This window comes from Rhinolophus hipposideros (assembly GCF_964194185.1).
Source record: "Rhinolophus hipposideros genome assembly, chromosome: 1".
Classification (NCBI taxonomy): domain Eukaryota; kingdom Metazoa; phylum Chordata; class Mammalia; order Chiroptera; family Rhinolophidae; genus Rhinolophus; species Rhinolophus hipposideros.
The window spans coordinates 20,419,852-20,440,588 of NC_138047.1; the positions used below are offsets into that span (position 1 = coordinate 20,419,852).

Genomic DNA, 20,737 nt, shown 5'->3' on the forward strand with positions numbered 1-20,737 from the left:
TATTAAAAACAGGAATTTGGGAACATGATCTCTAGTCTTGGGAAGATAAGATAAACATGAAAATAATTGGGGCAAAAATTTTATATTCTCATTTAGATAAAAAAAACTATGTAATAGGAAGTTTGTAATACATTATTGATTATGCTATCTCAAATCCATATTTATAAACATTATTGTTAGAACTCTAAAAGCATACATTCAACTCAGCTTTATTACCGTGTTTCCCCCAAAATAAGACCTAGCCGGACCATCAGCTCTAATGCATCTTTTGGAGCAAAAATTAAAATAAGACCCGGTGTTATATTATATTATATTATATTATATTATATTATATTATACCCAGTCTTATATTAAAACAAGACTGGGTCTTATATTAATGTTTGCTCCAAAAGATGCATTAGAGCTGATGGTCTGGCTAGGTCTTGTTTTCGGGAAAACACGGTAGTTATTTGGTTATGTATGAAACAAAACATTTAGATAATGATATGAAACAATTATTTATATAAAAGTTTCATGATTTCCAGAAAATAAATGTCTTAAACTAGAGGAATGAGCTAGAAGCCTCTTGAACACTGAATACTGGATGGGTTTACCAAACATAACAGCTTCTGTGTCCAGGGAGTAGGACTCCTACTACCTCATATAATTCTCTATATCAGTTGTGTTATTTAATATTGTTTGAATTTTTAAAAATGATAATCTGAAAAAAATTCAATTCAAAAAGAGTCTTTGGCCCTACATTTTAAAACGGGTGTTTAAGGAAGTGATTTGGATTAGTTGGCAAACTACTAATGGAACTTTAGAATTCCAAAGGAATGAAATTTTGCAAGAGTAATGTCACATATGAAGTTTCGGAGTGAGACTTAGTAGAAGACATAGAGGAAGTTACCTGAATGGAAGGAAACACCATATCTGGAGATCAGGCATAGGGTCTGGGACCTACGCTGTAGACAACAGGGTATTTAGATTTGATCTACTAGGTAAGACAGGAAAACACGTGTGTGTGTGTGTGTGTGTGTGTGTGTGTGTGTGTGTGTGTGTGTGTGCGTGCGCGTCTACATACACACATATTTGTATGTAGTATACATATGAGGTCCCACAATGAAGTTCGAGAACTCATCCTAAAAAAAGTGCTACATACCTCATTGCTGAATATCACTGTGGTCACCTTTGAAGTACTCCCCTTGGGAAGCTATGCACCGATGCCAGGGCCCAGTCTACCCTTCAAAGCAATTTTGGAATTCTTCTGGAATGGCCATCAGAGCTGTCGTCCTATTACCCTTGATTTCCTGAATGTCATTAAAATGTCTTCCTTGCAATACTTCCTTTATCTTTGGGGAAAGAAAGAAGTCACTGGGGGCCAGATCAGGTGAGTAGGGAGGGTGATCCAATACAGTTATTTGTTTACTGGCTAAAAACTCCCTCACAGACGGTGCTGTGGGAGCTGGTGCATTGTCGTGATGCAAGAGCCATGAATTGTTGGCGAAAAGTTCGGGTCGTCTTTTTCACGCAGCCTTTTCAGCACTTCCAAATAGTAAACTTGGTTGACTGTTTGTCCAGTTAGTACAAATTCATAATGAATAATCCATCTGATATCAAACAAGGTTAGCAACATCGTTGCAACAAGTTCACAAACTTAACTGTCAGACCTTGTATATGGTATAAATAATAAATCTCAGTCACTTGGAATATTCACTTATCAGAATAACACACTTCTGTCCATTGATGGATTCATGGATAGAGACGATGTTAAACACACACCCATACACACACACACACACAGGAATATTATTCAGCCATTAAAAAAGAGGAACCTCTGCATTTGCAACAACATAGATGAATCTTAAGAACATTATGCTAAGTGAAATAAGTCAGACAGAGAAAGACACATACTGTATGATCTCAATTGTATGTGGAATTTACACAAACAACAACAACAACAACAAAAAACAACCCCAAATTCATAGAAAAAGAGTTGAGCTTTGTGGGTACCAGAAACGGGGTGGGGGGAGTGGGAGAATTGAATGAAGGTGATCCAAAGGCACAAAGTTCCGGTTACAAGATAAATGAGTACTGGGCATGTATCGTACAGCATGATGACTGCAATCAACACGGCTCTTTGGTGTATAAGAAAGTTGTTAAGAGAGTAGATCCTAAGAGTTTTCATCATCAGGAAAATTTTTTTCTTTTTTTATATCAATGTGAGATAATGAATGTTACTAAACTTATTGTGGTAATCATTTCATGATATACACCTAAGTCAAATCATTATGCTGTATACCTTAAACTTATATAGTGCTGTATGTCAGTTATATCTCAATAAAACTGAAAAAAAAAACTCATTTCTTAAACGTTATATGGAAAACTGAACTAGCGTGGTATTTTCTTAAACACTTGAAAATTCACAATAAGATAATCAAGAGTATCAAGGCTACAGAGGTATTATTTAACGGTTTGTAGTAATCGTTTTAGGGTATTTGGACTCATACATTTGGAAATTTAATTTTCTGGGACACGAAAAATCAATTCAGGTTCTTTTCTTGGATTGGTTTCTTTTAGACAAGGAGTTCTCTGACCACAGCTATTTTATTTAAAATTTTCCATATGAGTATTTCCTGTTCTCACATACAGAGTTTCAATTTCAATGAAACTTTTACAGCATACATTGATTATGGGAAAGATTATAAACAAACGTTTAAAGATTTTTTTCCCCTTTTTCCTGGTTAGAAATGTCTGGACAGCTCCTGCAATGGCTTTGAGAAAATTCCTAAGGTGATGCACTTAAAGTGATGACTTAAGGTTCTAGAGAAACTTGTTGTTTCCAGTATGAGGTCGAGGACTTTATAAATAGTTTTCAAAAATCGTCCATCTGCCAAAACATTTAGTCACACCTGTGTCAGTTTCAGCTTTTCTCTTCTCTCTCCCATGGTGATCTATCTTCACTTCTTGTAATTCCTCCCATTTTACTAAACTAAAAGATTAGAAAAAGGTGCTTGTAGACCATATGTGCACCATATTCTACATCCCCTCACTCTGCTCTGAAATGAATGCTTTCATGAAAAAGGAACCAACAGTGAGTAGGCTTGCCACACGTTGGGATTCTTTTGCCCAGAGACCAGTGCTGCCAATTTCAGAGAGGTGCCTTCAAGCCCAGAAATGTCAGACAAGCCAAATCCAATTTATTGCTACCACCCATCTCAATTTCTTGGGTTGGCCTACAACTCTTTTTATTTTATCTTTAGGTTTTCTTTTCTTTCTTTCTTTCTTTCTTCCTTTCTTTCTTTCTTTCTTTCTTTCTTTCTTTCTTTCTTTCTTTCTTTCTTTCTTTCTTTCTTTCTTTCTTTCTTTCTTTCTTTCTTTCTTTCTTTCTTTCTTTTTTTAATCATAGATGCAATAATGTTCTCTGTTGCATCAAAACTCAAACAATACAGAAATCTCTGAGGCTAAAATATAAAAAGCCATTGAAACATGGACACTGCCTGTCTTCAAGATAAACAACACTAACAGTTTGGTGTCTATATACTTACACATATCCATACACAGAACGTTTGATTTTTAAAGGAAAGTGTCCTTTACACTGAGCAATGTCCTAGACAAACTTCTGAACGCAGATAAGAGCTTGGTCATTCAACAAACACTTATGAGGGCCTATTGTGTGCCAAGCACTGTTCTAGAAATGGGAAATACAGAGGTGAAGCAGAGAGCATTTCTGTCCATGTGATTTATGAATATCTGAAGGGGAGAGACAGTCAATAAGCATTCAGACTAAGAAATAAGATCATCTCAGATGGGAAGGTGCTATGAAAAAAAGTATAAAGGACAATGGGAGATGGATGACAACGGGTAGAGAACTGGCTGCTCAGGGAAGGTGTCTTGGAGGAAGTGGCATTTGAGCTAAAACCCGAGTAATGAGGAGGCAGCCATGCCAGAAAACCGTGGGAAGAATATTTCAGGCAACGGGAATAATAAAGGCAATAAGGAGGCAGAAAAAGCTGGGCATGTTCAAGAGAGGAATATGTCTGCAGCTTAAAGAGAGTGAAAAAGTGGGAGGAGATAAGGTGCGAGAGGTAGGCAGGGGCCAGATTATATTGCCCCCCTTTGGCTGTGTCAGGAGTTATTACTGCAGAGGTGGAATTACCACGCTCCAAGAAAAAAAGATGGATTGTTCAATAATAGTGTTAGGACAGCTGGCTTTTCCTGCTGAAAATAAGTAAGACATCTATACCACATCATATACAAAACCAAATTCCAGATGGACAACAATGCCCATAAACAAAGTTAAAAGACTAGCAAAAATTGGGAGAAGATATTTGCAACATATACATGAGGAAAAAGAATCAATCCTCGGAATACATATTGAATTCTTACTAATTGATAAAACTAATAACCAAACAAGAAAACGAGCAAAGGATCTGAACTAGCAATTCACAGAAGGAACACCTGTATGGTCCATGAGCATAAAAAGATGATCCACCTTACTAATACTCAGGGACAGGCAGATGAAAACGGAACAAAATGAGGTACCATTTCATAGTCATCTCGGTTGGCAAAAACTTAAGAGGCCTACAGTAACAAGAGTTGATGGTCCCTCTCTCATGAGCTGCTAGTATGCATGGAAATTGTAGCTCTGGAGATCAGCTGGCATAGATGATAAAATGGATATGATAATTCTCCATGACCCAACACTGTCATTTGTAGTGTAGTGCCTGAAAGAAACTTCTGTATTTATGCAGATAGAAATGGACATAAGGATTCTCAGGGCGCCTGTTTATTGGAGTGGAAAAACTGAAAAATCTAAATGTCATATGTCAATGTAATGGATAAATAAAATGTAGATGCCTATTCAGTGAGATACAATACCATACAGGGGTAAAAAAGAATGAGCTATCTATATTTACCTATCTATCATCTATCTATCTATCTAAACATGGATATATCTCAACAAACGTAAAATTCAGTGTCAAGCACAAGACTGCTACATACAGATAGCACAATACCATCTTTTCTAGTTAAAGGAACACACCAAGGAATGCTGAATAATAATCAATTGCTGGCAAACTACAACTAAATCTGACCACCACCTATTTTTTTTGTTGTTGGTTTATTTTGTTTTGTTTTATGGCGTATAAGCTAAGAGTAGTTTTTACATTTTTAAATGTTTGAAAAACACTTTTTAATGAATAATATTTAATGACACGTGAAAAATACATGAAACGCAAACTTCTGTGTCTGTAATAAAGTTTTATTGGAAAACAGCCACGCCTATGCTCTTACATATTGTCCACAGGCTATTTCGGCTACAAGGGCAGCAATGAGCAGTTCTGACAAAGACCGCCGAGACTGCGAAGCCTAAACCATTGATTCCCAATCCTTTACGGGAACATTTGCAGACCCTGTTCTATATTATTTGTGGACATTGTTTTTTAAATGGCCAGAAGTATACACATCAAGTTCATACTTCTGGAGAAGGAGGAGAGGAGAATGGAACTGGAGATAGAGGTCAAAGGGTAAAGGTTAAAAAACTTAAAAATGGTCGATTCTGCCTGTTGGGAACACAAGTGTTTCTTATCTTAAGTCCTTGTACTTTTTGTACTTTGTTAAAGCCTCGGAAAAGCTAAAAAGAAGAGTATATTTTGTAGATATTATGCTGTATTTGTGCATACTATTATTGTATATGTTCTAACAGTTGAATAGTAGTCTGTTTTATAGATGACAGAAATTTATTTTTGAATCCCGTCCTTATGAAGATTTAAGTTGTTCCAGGGTTTGCTATCACAACAGTACGGCAAATATCTTCATATTGTACCTTAAAGCATTTCAATAATTATTTCCTTTGAACAAAATCCTAGAAGCAGAATTCCTTGGTCAAAAAAAAAATTTAAAAATTTACATTTAAAATTTTGATATATGTTGCCAAATGGCCCTTCCAAAATGCTGCATCAAGTTTTTGTCTTGAAAACAATGTGAATATCATTCTTTGCCAAACTGGTAGGTGACAAGTGTTAAATCATTATTGTTTTAATTTGAGGCTTAGGATCTCTCCATGAAATTACAGGCTATGTGATTTCTTTTTTTCCTACAATGCCTGTTCATGTCCATTCCTTCGTATTCTTGGTCCAGAAGAAATTTGTGGCTGAAAAATAACCCATGAGTTACACTTTTAACCAAGTTATTATATACTTTAACCTTATAATAGCAGAAAAGACACCTCAGGAATCACAAAAGAAGAGTCATATCATTTTCTCTAGCAAAATGAGGCCGAGTTTGGAAGTGGCTTCTCTTTCCCCGTAATCCATTTTCTTCCTCCCAGCAGCCTGCTTTTCTTAAATCCTTTCGGGATCTCCTATAAGTATATGTATTTTTGAGGTGCTAGTCTTCTTTCCATGGCTTTTACTGGTTTCGAACTGTCAGAGCCACTGTAGCACGTTCTCCCTGGGCTTTACTGAAAGCCACATTGACATTCTGTGAGGTGTCACTAATTTGTAATACTTGCTGAGTATCACAAATCACTAATAATAACACATTATACATGTGTGTCTGTGAGGTACTCTCCAATTCTTGACTTGGCGTGAGTTTATAAGTTTCTAATTATACATACAACTTCTCAGCTTATAAAGCACTTTCACATTCCTTTATGTATTTTTTTATATATAGATGATGTATTACAGAATTGTACACTTGAAAACCTATGTGACTTTACTAACCTTTGTCATCCCAATAAACTTTCATGAAAAATAAATAAATAAATAAAATTAAAAATTTTTAAAAATTCCTTTATCTTACGTGATCTTTATGATTCTGATCACTTGTGAAAAAGGAAAGGGAGAAGGTGTTCTCAGCCTCATTTTACAGAAGAAATCAAAACTCCAAAAGATTAAATCAATTGCCCACGATCACCCAGTTAATGGTGACAAGATGCTTTGAGTTCTACGATCTTCCAAGGTGTCTAGAAGCAAATAGAAATGTTTATATTTTCAATTTTATATTGTAATCTTGTAAGATGCTCTAATTCTTTGCCAGTTGTGTGCAATTGAGGTAAGGATTTCCAGAACATTTTTTTTTTAAAGCCCAGAAACATCAAAGGCATACCATTTGTAAGAAGGAAATTCATGATTTTCTACTAATATGTCAAAATGTAAATTTTAGGTTAAGATTGAGTATATATAATTCATTCCTTTTTAAATAGCCTGTAATCATATGTAAACTCAATTGAAGGTTAATTACAGTATATTTTGGCCTCATTTAACAGGAGTTAAAAGTTCATGTTGTAATGCGTTTATTATAGCGTCAAGGAGGAAAAATTAAATGCATACCAAAGGAAACACAAACAAATAAGATACCCTAGTACAAATGTCTCTCGAAATTCATTAGTTATTACTGAGGAAGCTCCAGTTAGAGCCATGTGGTTAGAGCCATGTGGGAAATACTTTGACCGGGAATCAAGAGTGAAAGAAAAGATATCTGCTTTTTATTAAGACCTGCAGTGTGCTATAATTGGATTGAGTTTCTACCCAGACGGCCCCCCTCATGCTGACATCTGCCAAGTGTATGTAAAACTGTGTTGAGGTGTTATTTTCTGTGGCTGTGTGGACACATGTTACTCAGTTAAAAACTGAGGCCTTGGGAGTCCTCCATGCTGATTCCTGCTAACCCATGTCGAGAAAGCTTGTGACTTCTGACTAGGGAGATGCCTATGTTTATATGTTTCACTATTGGAAAAGATTCAGAATTATTTAGAGAAGTTATATACGTTTAGTCTTTGATCTGACACAAATCAATTGCAAAAGTATAGATTTGAGACTCTCAGAGTCCACATCAGATTTACCATCCCGTTAGCTCTGAAAATGTAAGTTGTAAAACAAAATATTTCCTTTAAGTGGTGAAATGTTCAAATACATGTTCAAATACATCTTTTAATTCAATTGGTATTGTTCTAAATGAAAAGTCTAGCTTAGACTTACTTAGTCAAAGAAAATCCCCCTCTCTATGAAAATTGTTTTTCAAGTATTTTTAATGGATGAGTTCATTATCACATATTTTAATTGGCTGCCACATTTTACAAGTTATTATTAACAATTCATGTCCTCCTTCTCAGACAACAGAAAGATCAGAGTTAATGGAACCAAGGAACCCATAGAGTTTAAATCAAATCAATGGTTTGGAGCGACCGTGAGAGCTCACAGAGGAAAAGTGGTGGTGAGTATGAATTGTGTGCTTATGCATTGCCATGGAATAAAATGTACACTGAAATGCTTTAGAGCTCATATTTACAAAAATCCTTTCATCTAAGACTATGTCAGACTTTCAAAGAAAGCTTATCAGCATTCTAAAACAGAAATTGAGTGCTTAAAATTAAAGACTCTGTTTAAAGCTATAGGAAATAAAGCTTGTTTTCCAGATCAATGAGATATTTTCAAATATTTCAAAACAGCTAAGGAAGATAGAAAAATAAAAGCTACATCTTAAAGAGGTAAATAATTTATTGCTTAAGATTGATTTAGAGGACTGATTAAAAATTGACCAGAGGGGGGGGGGAAACAATTGACCAGAGAAATAGGATTACTATGGTTAGGATTTGTTAAAAGTTAATTGACTGTGATGTCATTCCTCTTTTTTAGAACTAAAGGAAACCTTTATTTAAAAATATAAGTATTAACTACATGGTTTTCTGAGTACATTAATACTTTTTAACTTTAAAAACTCTCACTCCCAAATAGATATATTTCAGCTTTAAAATGATATAACTTTATGATTCTATTCTCTTATTTTGAGTGATGATACATGTCTAAGTTATTGAGAAATAAATGAAAGCATTAAGCTAATATAGACATTTTTTTGTTGGGGGAATTTTTTAAAACTGTAGGCTTTAATTTCCTTATAATAGCAAAGCAATAATTTGGCTTTTAGGATTTCTTTAAAGGTGCTTGAATTATGATTTAATAAGTTTCTAAAGAAAATGCCTTACTTTATTTGGTGTGTGGTTAACCATCCCAAAAGATTTTTACATAAAACAGGTAATGTATAAAATACAGTTAGTCCTCTCTAATTACAAACCCAGAATTTACAATATGCTCTCTGTAGAACTTTATTTGCATTAATACAGTTTTCACAATCCAGAATTGGTAAAAACTTTTTTTATCCTTTAGTGATGTATGACTTACATGAATTACTATTGAAATAGTCATGTAATGACTATTTAGGATTCAAAAATGTTTCAGGTGCTGTACTGATTTCTTTTTAAGTCTTAAAAATGTTTCTGTAACATAATTGTGTGTTTAGTCAATATTTATAGAAACCTACAAAATCATTGAAAATAAAACAATGCCCCAAGTTCATAATGGTTAATCTGGGGGCATGCTTGCATTTTCAAGGAAATGCAAAGGAAATAGGATAATATAAAGTACATTTCAAGTACCACTGAAATGACCACTGAAACTTAACAGAATCAATAATTAAATTCTATCCTATGTGACAATTATTACAACTGCAAAATGCTGCAAACAGAAGTATCATTTTGAAGATCTAGGTATCAGATGTGTACATGTTAAGTTTGGGTCAAAGACCAAATACATCACATTGTGATTTCACATCACTGTGAAACTGAGCAGATATGAAAAGGATAATATTTAGAGCTGACAGCAGGCAAGCACTGGAAAAAATTTTCGTGGCATTTAAATGTCTTATGGTGACAGGGAAGGTGAGGCCAGCTGTCATAATACCCAGCCACACAGGTGAATGCTGTCACTGCTCAAACCCCTCCTACTTTTCACCATCTGCACCTTATGTTAAATGTATTAACCACATAACCTGTCAGTTCACTAAGAGTACCTTAAGACAAGGGAACTGAAATGAATTAGAAGTTTTAAATATTGGCAGAGACCTCCCAATGTATAGAGTTGCAAAACCAAAACCTTTTTTAAATTGAGAATGTAAGTTATCTTTATTAAGCAGTTATACCTTGGATTGATTACCAAAGATACCTCTGGAATCATGAAAGGACTTGAAAATTGGGAACTGCCTTCACTTTTCTGGCATTATTTTAAGTGTGATGTTATTAAATTAGGAGATAAGCTAGTGGTTCCATATGCTAGGAATTTGTAATTCTGTGTCATTGGAAATGACTGTTGGAATAATCAGATAAACACTTATGGAGGATTAGAGCTAGCAAAACAAGTCAAAAGGTGCCTTTATTTTCTCCATATTTATTTTTATTGTCTCTCATTCCTAGCAAAATTAATGTGATTTAATTTACTTAAAGAGGATTTCTTATATCTTTTTTTATATTTGGTATTCTTTCAAATATCATCCTCTTGTTAAGAGTCTAAGCTTTTGAAGAAGCGACCAGAATATTTCATTCAAGAATCATGTTCTAATTACTGTAAATTATTTTTGTTTTTATGCAAATAAAAACCATTGAATGAAAAATAAAGCCAAGAACACGATGATAAGGGTGTCATGTGTCCAAAGAAAGTGATTGTTTAAAAAATCATAAGATACACCTTCAGTGATCAACTAGGGGAATCCACAAAACAGGTTTTTAAACTTGTCTGCATCCTTTGATTAGAAAATAAATGTTCTTTTGGTGTTTTTTTTTTTTAAGCAACAATTAGACAAAAAAGGAACTAGTTCTTATTTTAAGACGTCACACTGATTCATTCACTGTTTAAATGACCATTCGCTTTTATGTAGGTCCAATTTAAAAAAAAAACCTATGAGTTTTTTGCGTTGAGGAAATATTTATTTTTGCCAAGTTACTTTTATTTAATTTTAAATCCTCTGGGGGAAAACGCATTCCTTTGTATACATTTAATTGGTTCCAATTCTACGGGGCATTAATGTTAACAAATTGGCTTTGGAAGTTTAATTAACTCTGACTACCAAGGTACTCATTAGCATGCTGGAGACCAATTAATTCACCTAATTATTTAATATTGTTTGTCACAAATTTAGGTACATTAATCAACAAGTCAAATTAAATCATAGCATGAGGAACCTATGTCAAAAAAAATATTTATTGCCTTTGATGTTTCCCAGGCTTGCGCACCGTTATATCACTGGAGAACTCTTAAATCCGCACCAGAAAAGGACCCAGTCGGCACTTGCTACGTAGCAATTCAGAATTTCAGCGCGTATGCTGAGTACTCTCCTTGTCGGAACAGTAAGTTATTTTGATTTGTTGAGACTGAAATTTAGCTCAAGACCGTACAGGTAATGTCAGCAGCCCCTTGGTAAGGAAAATGAAATAGGGGTAAAGATTACTGACCATCTTCCAGAATGTCTTGCTGTGGCATGAGGGCCCAAATACAGAATTCTGCTGTCTTCATCAGTGTGGTAGAGAATTTCTGGTTGTGAGATATTTTGCGGTAGAATTGATTGGGTCCTTATTGGAGGTCTTAAACTCACTGTTGGGATTCAAAATTCACTCTGTGATCTAAAGAATGCTGACACCCACTTGACTCATTAATCGCAAGGATGCTGTTAGTTATTGTAAGAAAATAATAGTAATAGAAACAGAGCCACTTTAAAATGGAGCTAGAGCTGCCATCCCTGAGGAACTGCCTTGCCCCTCTTCTGCCTCAAACCTTTGGAATGCTAAAACAAGGCCAAATAACCTTAGGGCTGGGCCTAAAGCAACACTGTGTCCCCCAAAAAAAACTGTTTGCAAAGATAACAAGAAAGCAGATATTATGACATATGGCTACTGGACTGAAAATTACAAACATTATTTAAAATTAGCGTCACTATGTTAGATTTTCAGCACCAATTGAAATGCCTTCCTTCTATTTATGTAATTGTTCCCCTTCCCTTTCTCATAAATGTCCTTTGCCTTTGTCTCCTGATCAGAACACTATTTGTTTTTTTTGGCCTGAATCAGTGATGCCCGAAGAACTATTGTTTTTTTTAATCTTACATAAATGTTTGTTGCCTCTCACTGTGAAAGGCTTTGTATTTTTCGGTTATTAGCATGCTTGTACCTGGGGACACGTTGCATATGAGCTCTCTAGTCAGCCTGTGCTCTCAATGGCTTCTGCGTTCTTTGGCAGCTGTGTACTCGGGTTATCTGCGTGATACGACTTACTCCTTTAAGTGTTTAATCCCCGTTTTTCAAAAAGACTCGGTACACATAGAGGCCTCCTCTCATCTGGCGGTTCTAGGAATCTTCCAGTGAAGCATCCTTTAAAGCGAACCTGCGAGTGCCATCTTTGGGGCACTGTTGTTTAATCACTTTGTCTTGGCATACCCAAGGACTTTGGGACATTATTAGTGATTGATTGATGCACTCTGAGTCCTATTGTGAACTCTCCCAATTTTCTATGTATCATGTAGGTCACTGGAATTTATCAGGAAGCAACCAATGGATTTTTATTCTTTTTCTTGACAATTCACAAGACCACATTGAGGAAAATGGCATTAGAAAGAATATTGTAGTGACTGATTTCCAGATATTGATTTTTAAAAACTCAATCCCAAATTAGATTCTCAAAACTGCAAGTAAAATTTCCCTATTTTGGTAACTTTTTAAAATTCAAGATTACTTTAGGCAAAATAATGAACAAGTATAAGAAATAAATCAATAAAATTAAGAATGGATCAGTTATGATGTTTGCCAGATGGGAGGGGAGTTGGAGAGCTGGGCGAAAAAGGTGAAGGGATTAAGAAGTACAAATTGATAGTTACAAAATAGTTACTGGGATGTAAAGTACAGCATAGGGAATATAGTCAATAATACTGTAATAACTATGTATGGTGCCCGGTGGATACTAGACTTACTGGGGGATCATTTCATAACTTATATAAATGTCTAATTACAATGCTGCACACCTGAAACTAATATAAAATAATATTGAATGTCAACTGTAATTGAAAATTTTTTAAAAATTTAAATAATAAAGCACTTAAATGAAATTGTGTTACAATTTAAAAAAAAGAATGGGTCAGTGATAACAGAGGGTTAATAAAGAGACGGCTGAGATTTAAAAATCTAAAGGACTCAGAGTGGAACAGCTAACTTTGATGGTTTGAGGTGAGGATTTTGGCACAAAGAAGATTATGACTTCCTGTTTAAAAATACTAACATAAATCAGCCACTTACTTACATCATGACAAATGTCAGCTGAAATTAGGATTTTACTTTAACTGGTTTTAAAACAGGGGTTTCTTGTAGATAATGAGACTTAGTTATGTATTCAACACATTTATTAAACACACTGAGCACTAATTCTATGTTTAGAGACTAACACCCAGAACAAGAGAAACAAATCCCTGTCTTCAAGAGACTTACATTTCAGCAGGGGAGACAGACAACAAACATGTAAATAAATAAGTTGAGCTTCAGTAATTCCACTTCTGGGTATATACCTGAAGGAAATAAAATCACTGTCTTGAAAAGACATCTGCACCATCAAATCGCAGCATGATTTTCAAGAGCCAAGACTTGGAAACAACTTAAGTGTCCATTGACAGATAAATGGATAAAGAAAATGTGGTATATATACAATGGAATATTATTCAGCCATAAAAAGAATGAAATCCTGCCATTTGCAACACCATGAAAGGACCTTGAGGGCATTATGCTCAGTGAAATAGGTCAGATAGAGAAAGACAAATATGTCTTTACATATCTGTATGACCTCACTTATATGTGGAATCTAAAAAACAAAAACAAAAACAAGATACAAACTCCTGGATACAGAAAACAGATTGGTGGTTGCCAATGGTGGTCGTGGTGGAACCAAATGGGTGAAGGTGGTGAAAAGGAACAAAGTTATAAATCCTGTGGATGCAATGTGCAGCATGGTGACTATAGTTAATAATACTATATTTTATATTTGAAAGTTACTAAGAATAGATTCTTAAAAGCTCTCATCACAAGAAAAAAAGGAAAAACTTGTAACTATGTGTGCTGATGGATATTAACTAAACTTATTGTGGTGATCATTTCACAATATGTATATATATCAAATTAGGTTGTACACTTTTGACTAATACAATGTTACATGTCAATTATATTTCCATAAAAATTTTTGAAAGAGTAGGGCCAGCCCGGTGGCTCAGGTGGTTGGAGCTCTGTGCTCCTAACTCCGAAGGCTGCAGGTTGGATTCCCACATGGGCCAGTGGGCTCTCAACCACAAGGTTGCCGGTTCAACTCCTCGAGTCCCGCAAGGGATGATGGGCTCCGCCCCCTGCAACTAAGATTGAACATGGCACCTTGAACTGAGCTGTCGCTGAGCTCCCGGATGGCTCAGTTGGTTGGAGCAGGTCCTCTCAACCCACAAGTTTGCTAGTTCAACTCCCGCAGGGGATAGTGGGGCTGCTCCCCCTGCAACTAGCAACGGGCAACTGGACCTGGAGCTCAACTGCGCCCTCCACAACTAAGACTGAAAGGACAATATCTTGACTTGGAAAAAAGTCCTGGAAGTACACACTGTTCCCCAATAAAGTCCTGTTCCCCTTTCCCAATAAAATCTTTAAAAAAAAAATTTGAAAGAGTAAATAAAGTCCTAATATAATGTTAGGTAGTGAAAGTACTACAAAGAAAAATATAACAAAGCAGGTGAGAAGGGAGTGACATGGCCTGGGCAGAGAGAGGAGCTTTTTCACAGGAAGATGAGAAGGGCATCTCTTCACAAATGACTGTTGAAGTAGGGAGGTGGGGAGCTTTCCAGGCACGGGCTACAGCAATAAGAGTCTTATTTTGTGTCATGTTCCACTGAAGGGGCTGTGCTCCTGTGTTCAGTAAGAAGTCATTAATATGCTAAAGATAAAAATCACATAGAAAGATAAGTTAAATCCCGAATTTTCTCAGAATGAATTGCAGATCTGAGATTCAATACAGAACTTGTTTCATCAATTTCTATACCTATGTGCATCATAGTTTTCATGACTTGCTAAAGATGCTTACCCATAATAGTAAACAATTGCAGCTAAAATGACGAACCCATCTTTCACCCACCTCTTGCCCTCATGATATATCCTTTTTCCCACTAACATCTAGGATAATCGTTTAGAACACTTGTCACTGCTTCTTGTTCTGCCTTTTTGACTGACTGCCTATGCGATGGGAGAGCTCAGATTAAAATACAGCACGTGGCATCTAGACTGGTGGGGTAAGAGTTTCAGTGTGAGTTTGAACCATTATCTGAAGATATAAATTATAGGAGGCTTGCATCTTGAGTTACACAGCACATTATAATGCCAATGTACTTACTGTTTATTTTCCTAACTGAAAGAATAGTTTGACAAAGTTAAGAGTGGAGTTTATAGACTGCTGTCAATATGTACCAAAATTAACCCAAAATGGATCAAAGACCTAAACGTAAGACCTGAAACAATAAACAATAAATAGAAGAAAGCATAGGTACTAAATTTACAGACCTAGGTTTTAGAGAGGATTTTATGAATTTGACCTCCAAGGCAAGGGAAGTAAAAGCAAAAATAAATGAATGGGACTATATCCAACTAAAAAGCTTCTGCACAGCAAAAGAAACCATCAACAAAACAAAGAGGAAGCCAGCTGAATGGGAGAAGATATTGGCAAACAACACCTCCAATAAGGGGCTAATATCCAAAATACATCAAGAACTCATACAGCTCATCAACAAAAAACAAAAAATCCAATTTAAAAATGGGCAAAGGCCGGAGCAGACACTTCTCCCAAGAAGACATACAATGGCCAGTAGATACATAAAAATATACTCACCTTCACTAGCTATTAGGGAAATGCACATCAAAACCACCATGAGATACCACCTCACACCTTTTAGAATGGCTATCATCAACAAGACAAATAATAACAAGTGTTGAAGAGGCTGTGGAGAAAAAGGAACCTTCCTACATTGCTGGGGGGAATGTAAATTGGTGCAGCCACTGTGGAAAACAGTGTGGAGGTTACTCAAAAAATTAAGAACAGAATTACCATACGACTCAGCAATCCCTCTTCTGGGGATTGCTACTCCAAAATCTGAAAATATTTTTCCGCAAAGATATATGTGCGCCGATGTTCACTGCAGCATTATTCACAGTGGCCAAGTCATGAAAACAACCAAGTCTCCTTCAATAGATGACTAGATAATGAAGATGTGGTACATATACTCCTATATACTGGAATATTATTAGGCCATAAGAAAAGATGAAATATTGCCATTTGTGACAACATGGATGGATCTTGAGATTATTATCCTAAGTGAAATAAGTACAACAGAAAAGTCGAGAACCATATGACTTCATTCATATGTGGCATATAAAACTGAAAACAACAAACAAATAAGACAAACAAACAAAAACTCAAATGCACAGACAACAGTTTAGTGCTTACCAGAGGGTAAGGGAAGAGGAGGGGGTGGTACAGGAGGATAAAGGGGGTCAAATATATGATGACGGAAGGAGAACTGACTCTGGGTGGAGAACACACATGCAGTATATCGATGATGTAATACAGAAATGCACACTCGAAATCTATATAATTTTACTAACCAATGTCACCCCAATAAATTTAATTAAAGAAGTTTATGTTGGAGTTTATGTTGAGTTGCGGAATAGCTAAAGAAGTTGCCAAGAATTCTTTCAACTTTAGTACATATTCATGGTTTTCACATCCTCCTGGTTTCTAACGATTCTTCCTTCTCCAGTCCACCCAAGGAGCATACTTCCTGTCTTCCTCAGGAGTTCACAGTTCATTAACACAAAGCTAGCTTGTTCATGAGCATATGGTCCATCTCAGAGAACAGGAACATCAGCAATATTATTTTCAAAGGAGAATTTAAAGAACGCACTCATGTTCATCCACACCACAACCCCCTCCCCTGATAACTTGGAGCAATATGGGTGCTAATCTGCTCATTCATATTAATGGTGAGCCTATAGCTCTTACGGTCATTCATAAATCGCGTGGGGATGGTTTACACACACCCTCATTCTACTTTGGAAGCCAACAAAGAGTAGCGAGGGCTCAGCATGATTCCCTGGATTCCTAAGTTCACTCTGGGACATAATTGTAAAGTTTATAAGTGCTCTGAAATTCCAGGAAGAAAAATCCCTTCAGCTCTCATGAACTATAATTCTAAGAGAAAAAAATTGCTTTGCAAAAGAAAGAATATCACATTTTATTATAGTCACCACTTAAACATTTGAGGTTGGTTATTTTCTCAATTAATTTTATGAAAAATTACTATTTTCTCTTAATTTTTTCAGTTTTGAAGCAAAATAATTGCAAAGAACAGTCATACTTCTCTTTTGAATAATTTACAATGTTAAAAATACAAAAATCAGTTGATTTTCAAAAGGATTTTTAGAAACATTTGTGCATTAAAAAAGTATGTCTTAAATGTACTCAAGATTACATATGTATGTTTACATTATATATCATGTATTCATATATTTTTCATATATTTTGTATTCATATATATTTCTAGATGCATACAAATATTTACACATGTGAGCCAGAAAAATGGTACATAGACATTTGAGGTTATAGAGATGAACTTTTAGGGAACTATTTTATAGCATTCATAACTATAAACTACAAAAATATTGTTATCAAATAAGGAACAAATTTTGTTAAAATACATTGTAAGATATCATGCACTTAAAAATTTGTTGAGAGTGTAGATCTCATGTTAAGTGTTTTTATCACAAAAAACAAACCACGAAAAGCAAAGGACACTAGAAATATTTTAGAGGTGATGGATATGTTTACTTCCTGGATTGTGGTGATGGTATCACAGGTGTATGCATATGTCCAAACTCACCAAAATGTATACATTAAAATGTGCAATGTTTTTGTATGTTAAGTTTACCTTAATAAAGCTGGAAGAAAAGAACTTAGCTCTAAAAAACACAAAACATTAATTGACATTTGAATTAAAAACAGATCTCATCATCACCCCTTCCTACCCCCGCAACAAGAAGAAAAAAAAAAATCCACAGTGTATGAGGTAGAAAAGTATTTTAAAATATAAAAGGAGCATCTGGAAAGAGCAGGTGATGACAATGCTAAAATTAGCTGAGTACTAGCCAATGTGAAAAAAAAAAAAAAAAAAGCACCAGAAACCATTCTAGGGAAAGCTGGAAAGGTCAAACCTATTTCAAAAAGCTTCTGGAACAGGCACATACCCAGTCAATGAATTTGTTCTGTGATGATGTGCATTTCCTCTCTTGCCATCTTCTTCTAGTTTCCATTCAGGAATATCCTTGATAAGAAAGGAGTAATTATGTACATGTTCATATCTAACTATGTAACGACTGAGATTCCCCTCTACTGAACTACATTTTGGGTTTAATTTAAGCACTTTAGAAGTTGTAGAAACTCTTTCAAAGTAAAAGTGACAAGTAGTAAATTCCTGATCCTACTGTCCTAGAGACTTGTTAATGACGATATCATGGGAATTCACATGTCGGGCCAGTCTATGTTTTCAAAAAATGGTGCATTCCGTTAGTGACCTGGATTGGACAGAGTACAAAATAAGCCATTACTAGAGTTTGCTCTCTTGTGAACACTAGCATTGCAATGTCCGAGATTCACTGTGACCAGAAATGCAATTTCCAAACTGACCCAATGGCAATAGAATAATGTAAAGTTAATTTCCTATTAGAGATCATAAAAATTGGCATATTTGTTGGTGCCTTCACCCTGGTGACCAGTACGTTTAGCCCTCCCTTCCTCAAGACGTTGCTTTTGGGAAAGATCTGGCTTCATTCAGAACACACAGTCAATGCAGGAACACATTACTGCCTCTTGGAGAACTGAAGCCTAGTTGGGAGGTGGAGATTTCATTTCTTCAAACGTGAGTTGTAAAACCCAGTACAATAACTCCAAGGGATATCATTCCTATGGATCTTACTCTAGAATCACAATGATATTTGGGACAAGAAAATGATGGAAATAGGTTTAATAAATGACTTGGAATAAATTTAAAAGGAAATATAAACACATATTGATCTTTTTAAATGTAGAAGTCTACAGAGAAAACAAGAGAATATCCTGAATTGGTTATTAAAATATGTCTTGGGAATGATGACATTATAACATCATATATATTTTGATCATTCTAGGTAATGCTGATCCTGAAGGACAAGGTTACTGCCAAGCAGGATTTAGTCTGGATTTTTATAAGGTGAATTCCTTTTTCCTTGTACCTTCTAAATATTGCTCTTACCTGAATTTTTTTTCTTTTTCTTTTTTTTTTTTTTTACCTTCTGCTTCTCACTTCCACCCTCATCCCTCAGTAACCAGCAACAACAAAAGAACCTTTGGGTGTATATCTAGCCTCTTGTGGCAACTCCTTTACATTTTTTGTTTACTCTTTATTTCCACTCATCTATGCATATGATAACCTACTAAAATAGTACAGAAGTACATATGATGAAAAACAACCGTCTTTCTCCCCACCCCTTGAGGTAAGCATTTTTAAATGAAAATAATCTCAAAAACTCAGTAAAGAAATGTGCTTCTAGACAATAGTTTAGTGGTTACCAGAGGGTAAGGGGGGTGGGGGGCGGGAGATGAGGGTAAGGGGGATCAAATATATGGTGATGGAAGGGGGAAAAAAAAGAAATGTGCTTCTGAAGAGATCACAAGCATCTGTACATTGTTTTATCTCTTTGCTGTAATTGACCTATCAGATTCCTTTCACAAAATTAAACACAGAAATGTGTAATAAGAATACAGGGGGCAAAGACTCCATGGTTTTAAAAATATAAATTTCATCAACATGTGACGTTTTACACTCTGTCTTTTCTTCCCCCACTGAAAATTAAAGATGCAGAGTATAGAAGGTGGAGTTATATAAGAGAGAAAATTTATATTTGCTAGTCTGGACTTTTTGCTCTCTCGTGGGAAGGGTGAGTTTGCAGATATATATATGGAAAAAAAATAGGCATCACTGTGGCCTTGAGTAAATAGGAACCAAATTTTCATTTTATTGCCAAGGCTCAAAGGACCATGTCTGCTAATTGCAAAGCACTAAATATGTAGATATTTTGCTTCATTGCAGCAGTGCCAAAAAAAACCCCTGAACTTATATATTCTCAGGGGAGAGAATTCAACTCAACTAACTGCATCCAATTAAAAGTATTTAATATAACATTAAATAATTGAAAGCAAGAAAGGAAAGGAAATGACCTGTGTGATTCAACAATAAGGGCCTCTTTTAAAAATTGCTTTTTTATGTATCACACATTGTTAGAGCAATCCTTATTAACAATAATTTATCACCCTTTAAGAAAATCACCGTCTTTCTTTTCCAATTGTTGTTCCTGTTTTATAGAATGGAGACCTTATCGTAGGAGGACCTGGAAGTTTTTATTGGCAAGGTATGTTGTGTTAGCAGAGAAGAAATGCCCGTTTGTTGTTACTAACAAGGAGATGAAGCAGAGTAACGTTAAATATTGACTTTTTATCATGTGAATTTTATATCCAAAGTTATCATTTCTCAAATGAATGAAGCATCATTTCAGTTTGTACTTTGTTGTATACATGATGTTTTAAAATACAGTGGCAACATAATTCATTTATTCACCACCTGTTTGCTGCAGCTATGCCAGGCTTTGTGCCAACTGCTGGAGACATAATAATGCACAAAGATAGACATTGTTCCTGCCCTCACAGAGGTTACTATCTGCGGAAAGACCAGGCATTCATTGAATACTTATACAAGTACCTGAGAAACCCCAGGCATGATACTACCTATGAAGGAAAGGTGTGTCAAAATGGGCCGTGAAATTATAGGAGGCTTTTCC

General features: G+C 35.4%; 1 protein-coding gene across 4 annotated transcripts in view; it reads left to right on the plus strand.

Annotated features, from left to right (window-relative positions):
• Positions 1-20,737, plus strand: part of ITGA8 (integrin subunit alpha 8) — a 167,951-nt gene that overhangs the window by 15,570 nt on the left and 131,644 nt on the right. For all 4 annotated transcript variants that reach the window (XR_013993892.1, XR_013993893.1, XM_081057808.1 and 1 more), the window contains exons 3-6: positions 8,096-8,196; positions 11,035-11,158; positions 19,052-19,113; positions 20,266-20,311. Coding sequence is in view for 2 of the 4 variants with exons in the window: in XM_081057808.1 (XP_080913934.1) it covers positions 8,096-8,196; positions 11,035-11,158; positions 19,052-19,113; positions 20,266-20,311 (333 nt within the window). In the remaining 2 variants the exon portion in view is untranslated. The remainder of the gene's footprint in view (positions 1-8,095; positions 8,197-11,034; positions 11,159-19,051; positions 19,114-20,265; positions 20,312-20,737) is intronic.